General features: G+C 37.7%; 1 protein-coding gene across 3 annotated transcripts in view; it reads right to left on the bottom strand.

Annotated features, from left to right (window-relative positions):
• Positions 1–403: 403 nt before the first annotated feature.
• The window catches only part of MOB3A (MOB kinase activator 3A), a 42,701-nt gene continuing 25,293 nt past the window's right edge, over positions 404–17,811 (bottom strand). For all 3 annotated transcript variants that reach the window (XM_023496850.2, XM_003760795.3, XM_031948120.1), the window contains exons 2-4: positions 15,722–16,240; positions 7,663–7,865; positions 404–2,833 (exon numbers count right to left, since the gene is read on the bottom strand). In XM_023496850.2, coding sequence (XP_023352618.1) covers positions 2,804–2,833; positions 7,663–7,865; positions 15,722–16,142 — 654 coding nt within the window. In that variant the 5' untranslated portion in view covers positions 16,143–16,240 and the 3' untranslated portion in view covers positions 404–2,803. The remainder of the gene's footprint in view (positions 2,834–7,662; positions 7,866–15,721; positions 16,241–17,811) is intronic.

The following is a 17,811-nucleotide window of genomic DNA, read 5'->3' as shown; positions in this document are numbered from 1 at the left end:
CCCTAAGATCATACCACAAGGCATAGATCTTGAGTTTATTTTTTCATCTGTAAAATGAAGATCAAACCTGTAACCTCATAGTACTGCTGGGAGACTTGTCAGTCAGAGTCTACAAAATACTCTGCAAACTCTCAAATACTATCTAAATGTCAACTATTGTTATTTCCACTACCTCAATCTGCTTAGACTTACTCAACAGTCTAAAAAAAGCAAGTGATACTAATATTCTTGTTTAGGAATTACTGAGAGCAACTCCAGGAAAAAACTAGCCTACAAAGGAGATGTAGTGCTTCCAATACAGCCTGCAATTCTAGTTCCTGTGAAAAAGTACAGCATATCCCTCATGCAAACCACCAAATATCCTTTTTATGTAGGAAAGTGTAATAAATGATAGACCATACTATTTAGACAAATACAGTATAATTTATTTTTATGTTCATTTCTAAGAATAATAGTGGTATGTGGTAGAGGGGAGGGAAATGTTTCAACAACTTAATATGACAGAGTCCATTCAGCAAAGGCAGAATTCCACAGGGATTTGTCCTTCTCCAGTTTCCCCTTTTATTCAGCAAGCAGTGGAAGGGAATATGTTAGGCTCATTCTAAGCTACCTCCAGGTGCTGCCTGGTTCCCAAATTGTTAAACACACAATAGAAGTAGCTATGACAGTTTGGTCACTACTAACATAAAAACATTTTAAAAGAATTTACTTGATACAACCTTTTTTTATATTTTAGGAAGTGCTTGATATAATTAGAAAGGGCCTGGGTTTTGGTCCTTTGCACTAGGAAGATGCATTGGGTGAAGATGGGTGGTCTAACAGACGGGGCAAGGGATGGATCTCAGCCAACTTCAACAAGCTTGTTATCTCAGCCGAGAAGGTTTACAGTAAATGTAGCTGTCCACTAACAATAAGTGATTTGTGGGCCATACCAAATTTAAACATGATTACCAGACATTCAGAATCATCAAATTTTGAAAAACCTAACAGTAACAATTCCAGGAATGATCCAAGAGTAGGAAATATTTTCAGCAGTTAAAGGACTAATTCTAGAGTACCGGAGAAAAGAATGTGGCTTCTTTTGGTCACTTGGGCAGAATCCACATGAGGTTACTTACAGTTCATAGTGCCCTATGAAGGCATTTTCCTAGGAAAAAATCCCCAGACCAGAAGAATTTACAGAGGGAATTGGTCCACTGGCTTTGGTGACCCGTTTTTCAAAAAATAATTCTTATCAACCAAAGGTCTGTCTCTGACAAATGATTCTTCCATATCATGAATAATCTGAACTCAAAACAGCTAAAATGTAAGCAAAAAGACATCACAAAGAAAACTCAAGTCCTCAACTAAAAAAATGTATATGAGAGAAGATTAGCTCAGATTTCTTGGTAAGGGAGAGGTGAGATCTTTTAGATTCACCAATTACAAGGGATGGGTTCTTGTATCTTAGTCTGAAGTAAACGGACCTCTATGAAAACTTGCTCTCCAGCTCAGAAGAAATACATGATAATGTTCTGAGGTCAAATTCTGTGTTTCCCAAACTGTGTTCTGTGGGATCTAGCATTCTACATCAGGTGAATGAGGATTTCATGGAGAATTGATACTAGTGATATCATCTCTAAAATATTAAATATGAAATGGGGCATTATTAAAATGCTAATTATGAACAGCAATGTTTCATTATGAAAATAGATTTAATGGGTTCTATTTTACTCCAACTTCCTTTATCCTAGGGATTCCCTGGACAGGAATTTAAAAGTTCAATCAAAACACTTTTTAGTCAAAATAGTTCTGTGGTTAAATTGCTCTGGGAAACCCTGGTTTAGAAGGAATGAGGAGGGGTAGGGTTTTAATCAATAGTACATCTTACTAGCCAGGGAGGCTAGGCTAGCTACAGGAGAATGTGGGTTGAAATAAAGATGATAGAGGATTTAATCGGTTTGCTAGTCGTACCTTATATTAAAAAAAATAAAACTAGAGGTAAAAACTGGTGGCTATTCATAAGACGAAGGGGCTCTTAGTAATACACCTATGACTGCTTTTTCCCTCTCGTTCTGCAGAAAGTTCTCCATCTGGCTCTCAAGAGCAAATAGCCTTCCCCCCCTCACACATCTGGGGGAATCGGCACATAGCGCATCCAGAAGAAGGCAACCACAGTTCCAAAGCAAGTTCAGGCCGACATGGTGAGAGCATCAAGTGTCCGAGGTGAGGACTTCAGTGATGGCACAGATGAAATGATGAAATGTCAGGTGGCTCTGCTGACAAACTCTTCTGCCTTCTGGCAAAAGTCAGTGGTTTAAGGACAAAGTGGGCTTTGCCATTCACTGAGAATCATAGATTTTTAAGAGCTGGAAGCCAAGTCAGAATCACAAAATTATGGAATCTTAGAGAAGGAAGAAACCTTAAAGGCTCTAATCCCTCCCTTTTCATTTTACAGACGAAGAAACTGAGGCCCAGAGGAATGAGGTGACTTGCCCAAGATCACACAGCTTGCAGGGGGAAGAGACATGACTAGAAACCACATCTGCTGGCTAGTCAGCACTCCCTCCACTTTGGCAGGCTGCCCTCCAGAAAGCAATTCTAAAAACAAAACAAAAATAATCTTCAACTATGTGAAGCATCTCAAAAATGATGACCATAATGTCACAGTTCTCAAGAAAAGATAGAAGGAATTTTCACTGAGGATGTTCTTGTTTAAAAAAATAGAGATTTTCAATGTGTGTATCAGTGTCTCTGGCTTCTAGACAGCATCTCCTTGGTGCAGAAAGATGGGTTTCAGCAGTCCTGAGGGAAGGCCCCATTTTCAGTGGCACATTCGGGAGGTCATTTCCTTCTGTCAAAAACAAGGCCCCCAACCCAAGAAATAGAATGAATTATGGGAATCAGAAACACTCCAAGTGGTAACATTCAGACGAAAATTCTACTGTAGGTGCCAATTGTGAATTTACTCTTAGCCTCCTGAAAAACAAAAGGCATCAGAGTAACCACCAGTCAGGAAACTATTTCATATTATTGTTCTATAAAAATGATAGACAGGCTGATTTTAGAGAGGCTTGGGAAGATTTACATGATCTGATGCTGAGTGAAACAAGCAGAACCAAAAATACACTGTACACAATGACAGCAAGAACATGTGATCAACTATGACAGACTTGGTTCTTCTCAGCAGTTTAGTGTACAGGGCAATGTCAATAAACTTTGGATGAAAAATGCCATTTGTATCCAGAGAGAAAACTATGGGGAGTGGATATAAATCAACACATGCTATGTTTACTTTTTGTTTGTGGCTCTTTTCCTTTTGTTTTGCTTTTTCTCTCCCAACATGATTCAAAAGGAAATATGCATAAATAAATAAATGTATATGTATAACTAAAAAAAAAGTTGTTTCTTTTATATATGGGGGAAGGAATTAAAAAACAAAAACAAAAAAAAACCTATTCTGGCATTTCCCAGAAGTACTAAAAGCACTTGATGATTATTACTATCCTCTGTTACTTTGGATGCAGGGGAGGAGAGTGGTAACTAATTTGAACTTTTTATCCATGATACTAGATAATTTTCCCTTCTGTCAATTTCATTTGGATACAAAGAAACAGAAGAAATAGGAAAACTTGATGAGAGTTCTCTTTCACCCCAAATACATCAGCAGGTAAGCTCTGGTCCACTTAATTCTTGGCTCTGGCCATGGCTGGTAAACTTGGCCAGGTTACTTTACTTATAAATGTTACACTGCAAAGAGTGCTTCATCTGGAGCCAGAGAATCTGGATTCAAGCCCTGGTTCTACCTTTTGCTACTTGAAAGACTTAAGCAAAACATTTAACTATCCTGAGCCTCAATTTCTTCCCTACAGGAGGAGGAAGATATACTAGAGGAGCTGAAGGTCTCTTTCAATCATGCAAACTAGATCTTACTGTCCTATAAACCTGCCCAAAGGACCACATATGCAATTTTGCATTATAGTAACTAGTGCTCTTGTCATATTCCCTGACTGGATTGTAGTAGGCTCCTTCAGAATGCTAGCCACACTTATTTTTCTTTCTCTCTCTTCCCATTCCATGTACAACGTGCCATGTTCATAGGAAACATGTTATACATTATAAATGCCTAATGAATGAATGAGAACCCTTACTGGATTTCCTCGCATTCTATCTCCAAAGAGCTTTCTCTCGTTTCCATTCATACTACCACAGTCTTGGCTCCATTATCCCCTATTAGGTTAAATAAATTTCGTAACTGCTCTCTTTCTGCTCCTAATCTCTTCCCTTTCCAATCCACCCTTCTCCTTTATACCAATGCAGAGGTCATCTAATTATTGACCTCTCTCACTGTTACACATTTCTGTTCCTATGCCTAGAACAAAATCTCATCTATATCTCTTTGTTTTTCAAGTCCTTCCTGACCCTCCTGCCTACACCAACTTCAAGCTATACAAGCTCTGCTTATAAACCTTTTCTCTTATCATATACATCTTATCCATCTTTTATGGAAAAGCAGGGCCCTACTGCCAAGCATGGAGTCTGGCACTTAAGCAAGCATTTAATATTGGTTGAATTTCAGAAATGATTACTTAATGGGTAGATAATGAGGAGGTGGTAGTGTTCAGCATTGTCTCTATTTAGAAGTCAATAGGAAGCAATTAATTGCACACCACCTCCAAAAAAGGAGCTACATTTTAGACTGAATTCTGGAAAGCTAGAATGTATCCAGAGGAAGGGGATAGATAAATCCTTAAGGTGACCAGAATCCCAAGCTATAGAAGCCTCACAAACATAACTGGGGTTTAGGGATAACAGGATAGCTCTTCAAATATAGGAAAAACTCATGTGGAAGAAAGATTTGACTCTCTAGTGAGGAAGGAGCTACTAGATTTTAGTTGAATATAAGGCGGATTTCCTAACAATTAAAGTTGTCAAAAAGTGTTAACTAGCTGAGGCTCAGAAGTTAAATGAGTTTTCTACTTCTGGAAGTCTTTTAATGCTATAGAAGGGATTCCTATTTTCCTATCTAAGTACTGGTTTAAAAAGCCAATTTCTGAAGTTCCCTTCCAATTGAGACTCTATGATAATATGAACCTTCTGAGTACTAGAGAGCACTGTGCAGATAGGGAGCAGATCCACAGAGCAGAGCAGAACTTCTTAAGGGAAGAGGATCCTCAGGAAAATTTGAAGGATGGTTTTACCTCATGGCTTTCCTCTTAAAAATGCTTATGTTTTCAGCCTAAGAAAAAAATAAGGGTTCTTCCTAAGAAGTTTAGGGAGAAGATAACATCTGAAAAAAGAACCATAAGGTCCTTTTTTTTAGGTGGGCAAGATGTAGTGTGGGCGGTGGGGAGTTACTGATGTCTTTGGAAATGACACAAATGAACCCAGGTTAAGAATAACTGCAGCAGAGCAGTCCCTTTATTATGGGGGAAATCAGAGGATTCAGAACTAGCAAGACCTCAGCAATCATTTGGCATAAGTGGAAGTGTTTGGCCTGTGGGAGCAGAGGTGTTAAGTAGCAAGGCTGAGAGCCACCTCCAGATCCTTGGAGTCTACCTTCCAGGGTCCTTCCACTATATCCTCAAAATTCAGTCATTTTTATTCCACAAAACTCCTTGAGGGGCAGCAGAGAGGGAAGCGAAGGAGCCTGCCCAGGCCAGAGCTGACTCTCAGCCAAGGGGCACTTAAGAAAGGTATGGGTGACGTCTTTTCTCTGCTGAAGGATGGCTGGGTAGATCTTTTGTGTCAGACTCTGGGATAATATTTTTGGTTCTTTCAGAATAGGAATGTTGCCTTATTTCACTCTCTGTCCTATAACTTTTGCATTAAGATAATTTGGATCACAATTCGACTGAGTTGCATTTTTATTTAGTTCTATGACTATTGTTTTTAAAGTCAATGGGTTTTTTTGGTCCTAACTTCCAGCTATTTGTTACAGGAGTCAGGAATAAAGGTTCTAAAAGGGACCTGTTCTAACTGTCCTAAAAGAAGTCTGCCTGGGCCCTGTTATTCCCATCTCACACCATGATCCCCTCTTTTTACCAAAGAAAGACTTCTTCAAATTTGCTGCTTTCACAGCCTTTCACTCATTTTTCAAGCTTTTGGGGTTAAGCTTCCATCATCCTTAATGTATTAGGCTGTTCTGGGCAGAGTCACCAGGGCCTCCCAATTGCTAGACCCAGTAGCCTCATTTTAATTCTCATATCCTTAATATCTGTAACATTTGACCCTTTGCAAGCATATCTCCAGCACTTTGCAGTTTCTTGCACAAAGTAGACATTTAAATGACTGACTGACCACCCTCCTCCTTTCTCAGTACTTGTTCCTCCCTTTCTTCCTGTGACACTACTCCTGCTTCTCCTTGTATTTCTCTATCACTCTTGTATTCCACTGCCTTCTCCTTTTCTTCTCTGAATCCCTTACATGAGCTCTACAGATCATTCCTTTGACTTTTCACACTACAATCTCCCGGTGTCCTCATTCCTTTTTAAGCCTCAATCACATGCATATATCTACCACCCAACTTCTCCCTAGGTCCTGGGTCCAAACTTTCAACTGCACAGTAGACATTTCCAACCAGACATTACCAGCATACCTCATAATCAACATACCTTAAACTCATCAGCCCCCTTTCCTAACTTTCTTATTTTTGTTGATGGGAACATCATTCTCCCAGGCATCAAACTTGAAAATCTTAGGGTTATCTTTGAGTTTTCCTTTTGTCTTACCTTTTACAAACATGCAGATGTTGGATTCTATGAAATCTACTGGGGCAATATCTTTTGTCCCTATCCCCTCCTTCCTATTATCACTCTTCACCATATAGTTCAATACCTTATATATTTAACCTATGATATCTCATATATTTAACAATCTCTTTTCTACCTCCTCCAACAAAATGTAAGCACCTAGGAGATAAAAATTGTCTTTTTCACCATTGTATTCCCCAAATCTAAGTCCCTTAAATTATAGATGTTTATGGTTTGTTGAATTCAATATTTTCAATTGAATAGGCACAAATTTTGGGTTTTTTAAAATTATGAAATATTCTGAGGATGAGAATATTTGAATTTGAACTTCTGATAGAATCTTGCCCTATCACTATTAGGAATCTACCCTCCAAAATCTAACTGGTCTCATTCATTCATAGTAGTGTGACCTTCCTTGCAAGCAGTGTTCATATAATTCCCAGTTTCATCCCATTCCCACTCGCTTCAAGACTACTATCAACTTGACCCTTAATAAAGGAAAAATTGTCTCTGTAAATAAAGGGAAAAACAGACATTACTACATTTGGAGCAAAGAAGATATTACTACAAGTACCTGAAAATGTGGTCCTTATATTACTCAAGAATTGGCAATTTTGAAAGTTAGCTAAGTGGTTTTATTAACATGATTTTCTGATAACTAGCCTCCTGCTTTAGCTGATAAGTGCCAGAAACTCTGTACATTTCTGGTAATAACCCTTTACACTGAAGTTGGCCATCTCAATTTCTCAAAGCTGTGCTTACTAATGGATTCAATTAAAGCCATGGAAAGACTCTGCCAGTCACCTAATCCAAGTGTTTCCTGAAAAATTAATCCCCTTGAAGTGGTGAGGACAGCTAAAAGGATACAAAGCCAGTTGCTATATGTTACCCTCTTCCCCTCCCCTGACCCTATGGCTCTGCTTCTACTCACCAGTGGTTCTAATTCTTTGGTGTCTATCAGGTTAAACTCTTTCACAAAATAGTAGAAATGCTTATAGCAGGTGTTCACATGAGCCTCAGAGCCCATCTGAGTGATTCGGTCAAAGTGGTGAATATAAACATGAACAAAAACTCTGAAGAGCCTGGACAGGATCTTCTTTACCACTTGCAGAAAGTTCTTGGGGAATGGTGTACCTAAAAGAGAAGGACCAAGAATGAGAAAGAATATCCCTTTTCAAAAATCATTTATCCTGCCCACAGGCACTGAACTGAATTTAGAGAAAAGCCCAGAGAAGCTATTGAAAGGTTAATAAGAAAATATTTGAGGAAAAGATGTTAAGAACAGGTATCAATCATTTAAATTAAAGAAACTGAGGAACAATCTGAATGGATCATAAAAGGCTTATTTTACTTTTAAATTATATAATCCTTTCCATAGCTACCCAGAATAGAATAAGAAGAAATATGTTTAAATAACATTATGAAAGAAGGGTTTAGATTAGAGAGGAAAAAGAATTTCTTGGCTGGGAGAATTGTTGAATACTGCAGTAGGCTAACAGTGGAAAAAGCTTTCTCTAAAGATCCTTTGTTTAGATACAGATTTTTAAGAGTTAGGATCTATTTAAATACAGACCTGTTTGAAATAGATTAGATAATTTATAAAGCTCTTTTCCAGCATTTTATTTCTCTGGTAAAGGAAACATTGGGGAGATGTAAAAATTTTTAAAGTATATAGTCTACCACATAATCCAATCCATTGAGCATTTAAGTCTATGTGCAAGGAATTGGGAATATAGAGAAATAAACAAAAATGTCCTTGCCCTCAAGAAGCTTATATGGTATTCGAAAGAATCAAAATGTTCACCAATAAGCAAAGAGAATAAATACAGACATAATATACAAACTTAATTTTTTGGAGAGGGAACAATACTTACTAGAAGAGTGAGGAAAGAGTTCTCATAAAAGGTGGAAGTTAAACTGAAACTTGAAGGGAGGAGCCAGGGTTTCCACAAAGCAGAGATGAGGACAGAATAAATTCAAGGTATGAAGGCAGTTGGGTGCAAAAGAATGGAGAAAGAAAATGAATGTTATATATACAGAATGACAATTTGGCTAGAAGGTAGAGTCAATGAGAAAAAGCAGTATAAAATCAATCTGGAAAGACAATATGTGGAAAACCAGACTGTGAAAGGCTTTCAAGGCCAAAGAAAGGAATTTAACCTGGAGGCAAAAAGAACACACTAAAGCTTCTTCCACAAGGTAGTGAAATGGTGTAAATTTTAGCAACACACAGTTTTCATTCTTACTTCCTCCATCTTCAGAAGAATGAAATTATTCTTAAAGCAAGCTACACACTTTTCAGATGCTCTTTTGGCAGATATGCAGGTAGCTGAATTCCCCCAACACTCCCTATCACAACCATACTAAGTGTTTGTGCCAAATGTGAGGTTCTATAGCTTCGAGACCAGAATCTAGTCCAACAAAACCCTTTATCATATATCCTCAAAGTGGGCATAAAGGTGAAATCCCCACCTCCTCTAAAAGCTGACTCCACTTTTGGAGAGCTCTCATTATTATTAAGTTTCTTCTTACATCAAATCTAAATTATTGCTGAATCAGGATCTTTGGCATTATTATTTGTAGTGATTTTAGAGATCCTGACATGACCAAAGACAACTAGGGATGGACTAAATAATGAAACCCTGAAGGAGTCTGAGAAATTTTCTTTTATATTGAGAAACTTTGCTTCTGTTCAACTTGTTGCAACAATGTCCTGTTAATACATTACTGTCAGACTCACTTGTCTCATATTCCCTATCCATCCAAGAATCTTTTGTAAATTGATCTATTTGTCCAGGCCAGAGAAAAGTTTGAAGCTTGACACTGGCACCTGGTAATGTGTTTCTGAAGTGGGGTAGCCAAAAAGTAACATTATTCCATATATGGTCTGATCAAAGTATAGAGGAACTCTTACTTCCCTTTCTCTTGCATATGATCTAGTCCAACCTCTAGAAGAACAACCTTACAGCTGGGCACCTGGACTCTCTAGAAGACTTCCCTCCAAAAAGTAATCCACCCTCAACACTCTTACCCGCCCCCCAGCCTTAGAAGCCACTTCTAGCTCTTGTAGTTAAGAAGCTTTTCCTATATTAAATCTAATTTCAATTTGGTTCTCACCCATTTTCCCAGTTCTGTCCTCGTCTAACTTTTAATCTACTTCTTTGTTCTGTTCACGTGGTCCATATTGGATTCCCTTGGCAAGACCTTTCTGTTTTTTCTCAGCTGACCTTCACTCAAGTGGTCTTCATGTTTCTCCAATCAGGTTCTTAAATTACCTCACATAAGTCTAACTTAGTAAAATGGTGTTATTCCCCCTTTTTAAAATTTCTTTTTTGCTCCACCTAAATATCCCTCCAAAGCTACCTTCCCAGTACAAAGTCCCTTCCAAAGCTACAAGTCCCACTCTACCAAGTTTTAGTAATTCCTATAAGGTCAAAATTCACTCCTTACAATAGGAACACTATTAGGAATTTATACAGGAACCAAGAGTTCACCTTATTTGCCATACATAGAAATATGATTATTGCTGGCTCTTTCCCTTGTTATCATGTCCTATAAAAGACTGTTCTTCCCTACTTCAACTCTTTTAATGTTGAACTTGCTGCTCCTGTTGGGAAGGATCTCAGGATATGACAATGTGAGAGAGTTTGGAACATATACAATGAATGTAAATACCATGAAACTAAAATACCATTTTTGCGATCTATTTGGCCATTTTTTCCCATCTGTTTTCCTTTTAAGTTTAAAGTTTTGGGATTAGATTCCAAAGATTCCAGGCAAATGTGCTAGGGGTAAAATTTTAGCCCAATATTGCACTATTTAAGCCCTAGTTCCATTCTGATACCATCTTCTTAGTCAGTGATTCATTTTTAAAAATTTGCCCCTCTCTTCTAAATCACCTTCACTGGGTAGGAATGACAAAACTACCTGTGAGCCTATGGCTTTCAGTTTTTGTTTTGTTTTACCTAGGACTAGCAATGATTTCTGAAATATCAAATTATTTTATAGTATTTGTGTTTATCAGTAGACCCATAATCTCATCCATATAATTATTGAAGTACTCCCTCCACCTATCTAAGGAGATTCAATCTGTGTGATTGTTATCCATATTTTCCCATTAATCTTATATAAAGGATACAGACAATGTTAGAGGGATGTCTAATGTTGGTTCTTTTGATACTCCGTGAATTCCATGAAGCATAATGTCATTTATAATCACTCTCCCCAATCTTAGGACAAGGCTGGTTCATTCCTTTCCTTAGCCTACACACCCTCCTTGGTGACACAGTACAGCTGGCTCACACCGACTTTTCACAAGTCATTTCCCTTCTCTGGGCCTTAGTTTCCTTATCTGTAAATTGGAGGGATTGGACTAGATGATCTCTAAGGTCCCTTTCAGGTCTGAATCCTAGGACCTTCTGATGACATCTCTGGGAGTCAAACCACAGACACTAAGAGACTGATCTAAACAACAGCAGGTGAACATTTTCATTTCCATTTTTAGGGACTGCCCTCCTGCAAAGACTACAGCCCCAGACACTGCCATTGCATTGCTTCTCCTGCCAAACTAAAATTTCCATCATTAATAGATCAGACAAAAAAACACTGTCAGAGACAAGTAGAATAGTCACCTCCATCATCAATTCAAGAGTTTGAAAGCCTTTTTCATGAAAAAATTAAATATATCAAACTTGAAATACTGTATTAAGATGGTTTACAAACTTTAACCATATATATTCATCTATTTTTGTTGCTAATATTATTCCTTCAAGATTCTGATTTTATAAGTATGGCCATGTCTTCCTTTGATAGTAGACCTTTAGGAGTTGCAGTGGCAAAATAAGTTCACTGTCCCAAAGCCAAACTTACCTTTCACTCGACTCAAAAGGCATTCTAGTCCGGGAGAATCTGCTAAAGCCCATACTGTGCTCAGGTAGCTTTTGAGCATCAAGGATCACTTCCCTGCCACGATGAAGCAACAGAGCACTATGCTTATAGACAGGCAGATTTGTCGATCAATAAGCAGTGAGGTCCCTTCTATGTGCCTGCTCTGTGCTAAGTGCTCACAATGCAAAACCAAAATTAAACAGTCTCTACTCTCAGGTTATGATCTAATAAGGGAGACAACGATTATAGGCATCTAAGTATATACAAAATAGCTACAAGATCATTTGAGGGGGATGCACTACAGCCACAGATGCTTACACATACTCATACACAGATGTTTTTAGCTTGATGCTAGAAGAACAATACCACCTTTTTATAGATGAAGGAATCAGAGGAGGTAAGAAATGATCTTTCTAGAATCAGTTACATTTATCATACGATCAGAGCGGAAGAAATCCTATAGTTTGGCTTCTTACTATGCAGGTTTATTGAGTCCATATATCAGCAGTAAGTTTATTCAAAGTCACACGGTAAACAGAGAATATCAGCTTAGCCCTCAGCTTTGTAGACTGTGACTCTCAGTTACACTATTATAGCCATCTTTATATCTCTCTGTACAGAGGCACCGTGGCATAAGCACCCAAATACTGCATTGAGAATCTAGAACACCTGGGCCCCAATCTCGCTTGACACTGGCTGAGTGACTCTGGGTAAGGGATTTAACTTCTCTGAGCCTCAGGCTACTCTCTAAGTCTTAGTTAAGTAAAAAGTGGTTATAATTTATGTGAGTAGAAACTTTCCACAGGGAAGAAATTATAGATACTTAATGTAATGGTGTATGCAATTCCTTGGTAGGAAGACAATTAATTATAATATAATATAACTTAAGTTTACATAGTACTTTAAGTCTTGCAAATGAAGTACTTTTCTCATAACAAACTTGTGAGGTATGGAGTACAAGTATCATTTTCCTCATTTCACAGATAAGAGAACTAAGATTAAATTATTTAGCCAGAGATAAATATACCAACAACATATTGGTATATTTATTATCCATAATCTATATCAATTATCCATAATAATCCAATAGTTTAATTAGGTTTTTTTTTTCAAAAAACATTTTTATCATTTTTTTCTTCCCCCCCAAAAAATACCTTAACTGCTGCCCTCATATCTTCAGGATAAAGTCCAAAATGCTTAGCCTGGGAAGTTTGCTACAATAATGTCTTTCTTTCCAATCTTATCACACACTACAAGTAGTCCAACATGAACACTCTGCTCTGCAAAATTCTCTACAAACATTTCTCCTCCTTTCTTGCTTCCATGCCTTCATATGGTTTCACTAATTTGGAGTTGGAAGGAAGCACAGAACCATCTAGTAAAACCCTGTCATTTTGCAGATGGGAAAACTGAGGCCAAAAGGATTAAGTGATTTATCTAAAGTCACACAGGTAATAAGAAGGTCTTCTGGTTTTAAACCCTGAATTTTTTCCACTGCTTTTAAATATGTTGGCTATTTCTTTGTGACTATTCAAATTTTCCCCATCCATTCACAACAAAGATATGGTACATTTCCAGTTGCCAGAGATCACTCTCCCACCTCCTTCTTCAATAATAGTTTTTCTATACTGCTGGGGCAGAAATGATTGAACAATGAATCACGTATAGCCTTGGGACATTTCTGGAACTGCCAGCTTGCATTGCTCTTTAAGTTACTGCTTTTAAACCTTCTTGCCTTAATTCTAAATTCCTCAAGGACAATGTCTAGAATTTAGGAACCTTGGAACACAGCTTAAAAAGAACAGGAATAACAGAGCTACAAAGGGACTAAAAGCATTTGAACACTCAATGTAAGAACTGAAAGAAATTTCTGAACATGGACAGCAGAATGCTGATGAAACGCTGGAGCTCAGCTATCATCCAGTCGAAACCCTTTTCCAGAAGAGGAAATAGGCCCAAAGTCTACAAATGATATGCCTAAAGTCTCACAGTGGACTGATGGAGGAGGCCCCATCTCCTTTGGACTTCATCTAGTGTCTCTGGCATTACTTTGTCCCTTAGCAACACCTGAATGCACACAGTCACTTTATTTTTCATTTGATTAGGCGACTACATGTAACTCTAGACAGAACAGACACTGAAATGAGAGGGGTTACAAGGCAGATACATTTCAGAAGGTGGAGAGAAAACAAACCCTTCTTAGCTGACTTCCAGTTACCTGGTTTTGCCTGAGGCCAACCCACATGAAGGTTAATATCAGAAAAAGCAGTTAGTTCATGGCCAACCAGCAAGAACTGCATTTTTTTTTAGTTCAACATGATTTGTTGAAAATCACACACAATTCTCAAGGAAAAATAAATAATTAAAAAGCAGGAGAAGGGAGATCTAGAATGATCGGGTTTCAATTTATATTATAAGGTGGTAATCACTAAAATTATTTGGTACTGGTTAAAAAAAAAGAAAAGGAAATTAGTGAAATAGATTAAATAGACAAACAACATTATTTAATCTTTGATAAACCCTTGACTACAATATTGTGAATGGAAAGAACAAAATAATCAAAACTGATTGCCTTGAAATTATAATGATTATAAAGAGAAATACAAGAAAGAACAACCCCGTTCTTTGAGAAAGTGGTAAACATGCATGTGGAACTGCATAAAATATATTGGTTAGTTTTGCTGAATTGTTTTATTTACTCTTTTATAATGTTATAAGGAACAGATACATTAGAAAATGCAACAAAAGATGTTGATACAAAGTTGTTCTTAAAAAGCAAAGATACACACATAAGACTAATAATAGCTAACATATTTAGCACCTACTTTGTATCAGATACTATGCTAAGTGCTTAATAATTCAGGCAGTTGAGTTGGTGAAGTCTTACCAAAGTAATGTTTTTAAAGGCATAAGAAAATATGTAAGTTACAAAGGAAATGATCATGAAGTACAATAAATGATTATATTTTTAAAAATTTTAACGGTACTATAGAAGAACCTGAAACCCTTGAGACTTCTAAAAAGTAGAGACCTAATGTAATTCATCACAACATGGACAAGCAAATAAGAGGTCAATGAATGGCAGATAAAACATGGACTATAGCAGAACAACAATAAAGCAAGCTACCATCCAAACAGCAGGGCCCAGCTCTCAACACTGCCATCACCATTACTACGGTGTATAATTGTTTTGCCACTCTGACCACTTAATTCTTCTGAGACGTAACTAAACAAACCACAAATGTGAGTGGACGCCAATTGTAAACTTTTACGGATGAGAAAACTGAGACCCAGAAGGAAAGATCAAGGTAACACCACAAGGCATTGAACTCCAAGGCTTTTGCTAGCACACTATGCCTATACATATCAGCAGGCGAACTGTTGGTGAATCTTACTCAAAGAAGCTAAGTAAGGAGCATGAGTCTTTTTGATAATGAACCTATTATTTTATTTCCCTGAAATGAGAAAATGGAGGTAAAGATCTAGGTGTGAAAGGAAAGGGAATTTTGACTTAGCCCTCCAGTTATACTTTACATTTTATTTTAAGTTATGATTTAACTGGGGAAAGAATAATTGGAATGGTGTTAGCAGTTGCCAAGTGGATATAAGCCTTCACAACTTGAAATTTCTGTGACTCATAGAGAATGGTTCATGTTAAGGGTGACTAGTCCCAAAGTAACCGGATTACTTTAACAAGGAACCCCTACTGAACTCCTACAGCACAAGCTTGTTAAAAATAGAAAAACAGAGACAATCAGAGATCAATATTGTTCTGTCCTCCAGGGTACTCCTTTTCCCTGTACTCCTGTTCCCCTGCTGCAACTCTACTTTGGCTCCAGGCACTTCTCTACATGTTCTTTCTAACTTCTCTAAGAGAAGCATCAGCTTCTGTAGCAGATGAACCCTGAAATGAATTGGTTCACAAAGGGCCCAGACTCAAATTTTAATGGCACAGGAACTCAGTACTCTACAGGCCTGGAAATAAGTGCCTTGGACAGACAGGACTGTCAATACTAGCAGGAGTAGAAAATGGAAAGGAGAAGGTAGGAAACCTTTTCCTTGTTTCTTATTTCTTAAATAGGAGCCCCATGGCCACAACTCACCGACATTGGTAGGGAAGATATCTTCATTATTGATCTGAACCTCAATCCAGTCCATCAAAAGGTTCATATACTTGGGCGCAGAGAGAGCAGTCGGCTTCCGGTATTTCTGTTCATCCTGCCATCGATACTCATACTTAGGACCCCCAGACATCACGGGACATGACTGTTCAGTGCAGTTATCACTGATGGTTCCATAAATGAGATTGATGCGATTGAAGAAGTCTACCACATGCACAGCCACCCAATCATTTAATTCCTCATCAGATGGCAACTGAACAGCTAACTTCAGATCTAGCCCTGCATTCAGGGAAGCTTGAGCCTTCTTGTGAAGTTCAAATCTTTGTGTTCCTGGCTCAAATTTGCGCTTAGGCCGAAAAGTTTTGTCCTTATTGAAAACCTGCTTTAAGAAGGGGTTGGACATTTTTCCCCCTTCCGCTGTGACTTTGTTGTCTCTTTACAATTCTTCAAAGGAAAATTCCTGTTGACTTGAAAGAGGAACTCCTGGCCCTTTTTAAAGATCTGTAATACAAAATTTTAAAAGCATTATAGGTTAGAAGTTAGAAGGGAATCTCTCCCTTGACATTAGTTCTTTATTCCCTTTTATTAATTTTTTTTATTGAAGCTTTTTATTTTCAAAACACATAGATGGATAATTTTTCAACATGGACCCTTGCAAAACCTTTTGTTCCAATTTCCCCCCCTCCTCCATCCTCTGCCGTAGATGGCAAGTAATCCAATATATGCATGGTAAAATATATGTAAATCCAATATAGTCATACATATTTATACAATTATCTTGCTGCACAAGAAAAATCAGATCAAAAAGGGAAAAAATGAGAAAGAATACAAAATTCAATCAAACAACAACAAAAGAAGTGAAAGTGCTATGTTGTGATCCATACTCAGTTCCCACAATCCTCTCTCTGGGTGTAGATGGCTCTTTTCATTACAAGATCACTGGTAGTTCTCTACTCTCAAAGTACAAGTTAGCTGAACTTCCACAATGAAGAGGGTTGCCAGTTTTGAATTAAGAAATTTCAAATCCAGACAATATGGTACAAGTTCCCTGGCTGCCCAGTGACACACACTATTGTTCAGTAGAAAACCTGCAGATTGAAACTGTGGTCCTAAGGGAAAATATGGGTCCTTCAAGTATGGCCTTAATGTTTCATTTCTTTTCAAAGACGTTCTAAGAATTTGGTCAAATGTGGAGAGGTTCATTTTTTTTATCCTTGTCCATAATTTCCTTTCCATTCATCAGAGAATTTCAAAGTTGGAAGGAATGTACCATATAGTCCAATTCATACATAAAAGGTTACAGTAGACTCTGCTTGAAGATCTCTTATAACGAGAAACTCATCACTGTCTAGGCATTCCAGCCTACTTTTGACAGAACTGTCAAGAATTCCTTGATGTTAAGCCTACAATTTGCCCCTTGACAACTTCCACTCTGGGGGTCAAACAGAATAAGCCCTATCCCATCTCCACTTGACAGCTTTTCCAATACTTGAACACAGCTCTCATGTCCCCTCTTAGTCTCTTCAAAGGCTCCTGCATCATCCTAGTTACCTTCCTTCAGATGGGCTGTTTATCAGTTATCATTAAGCCCTGACACCCAAAACGGAACAGTTCTAAACTGAACAGAGTGGCTATCACTACCCTATTTCTAAAGGCTTTTCCCATCTTAATGCTGTCCAAGACCATATGATCTTTTTTAGCTACACTGCTGACTCTTATTCACCTTACAATCTATTAAGATACTCCCATTTTTTCTAGAATTGTCTCTCCATGCCACCCCCATTTTATATTTGTGAAGTTAATTTGTTTGACCCAAGTGCAAGGCTTTATATAGTTATCCCTTATAAGAAAGTTCTATAACCTGTCAAGATCTTTTAGTATTCTGACTCCATCACCCTATTGTGTTATTATTCCTCCCAATTCTGAGTCAGCAGATCTGATGAGCATGCCCTCCACATACCCTTCTACATCTGTCTAGTATATCTGAACAAAGGCTGACTTTCAAGGATGGCAGTTTTTCCTTAAAATCATAAAATTAATAACTGTCCACAAAAACAAATCAAATAAAGATA

This window comes from Sarcophilus harrisii, chromosome 1 (assembly GCF_902635505.1).
Source record: "Sarcophilus harrisii chromosome 1, mSarHar1.11, whole genome shotgun sequence".
Taxonomy (NCBI): Eukaryota; Metazoa; Chordata; class Mammalia; order Dasyuromorphia; family Dasyuridae; genus Sarcophilus; species Sarcophilus harrisii.
The sequence above is the reverse complement of the archived record's forward strand: the minus strand, read 5'-3'. Positions and strand labels throughout refer to the sequence as shown.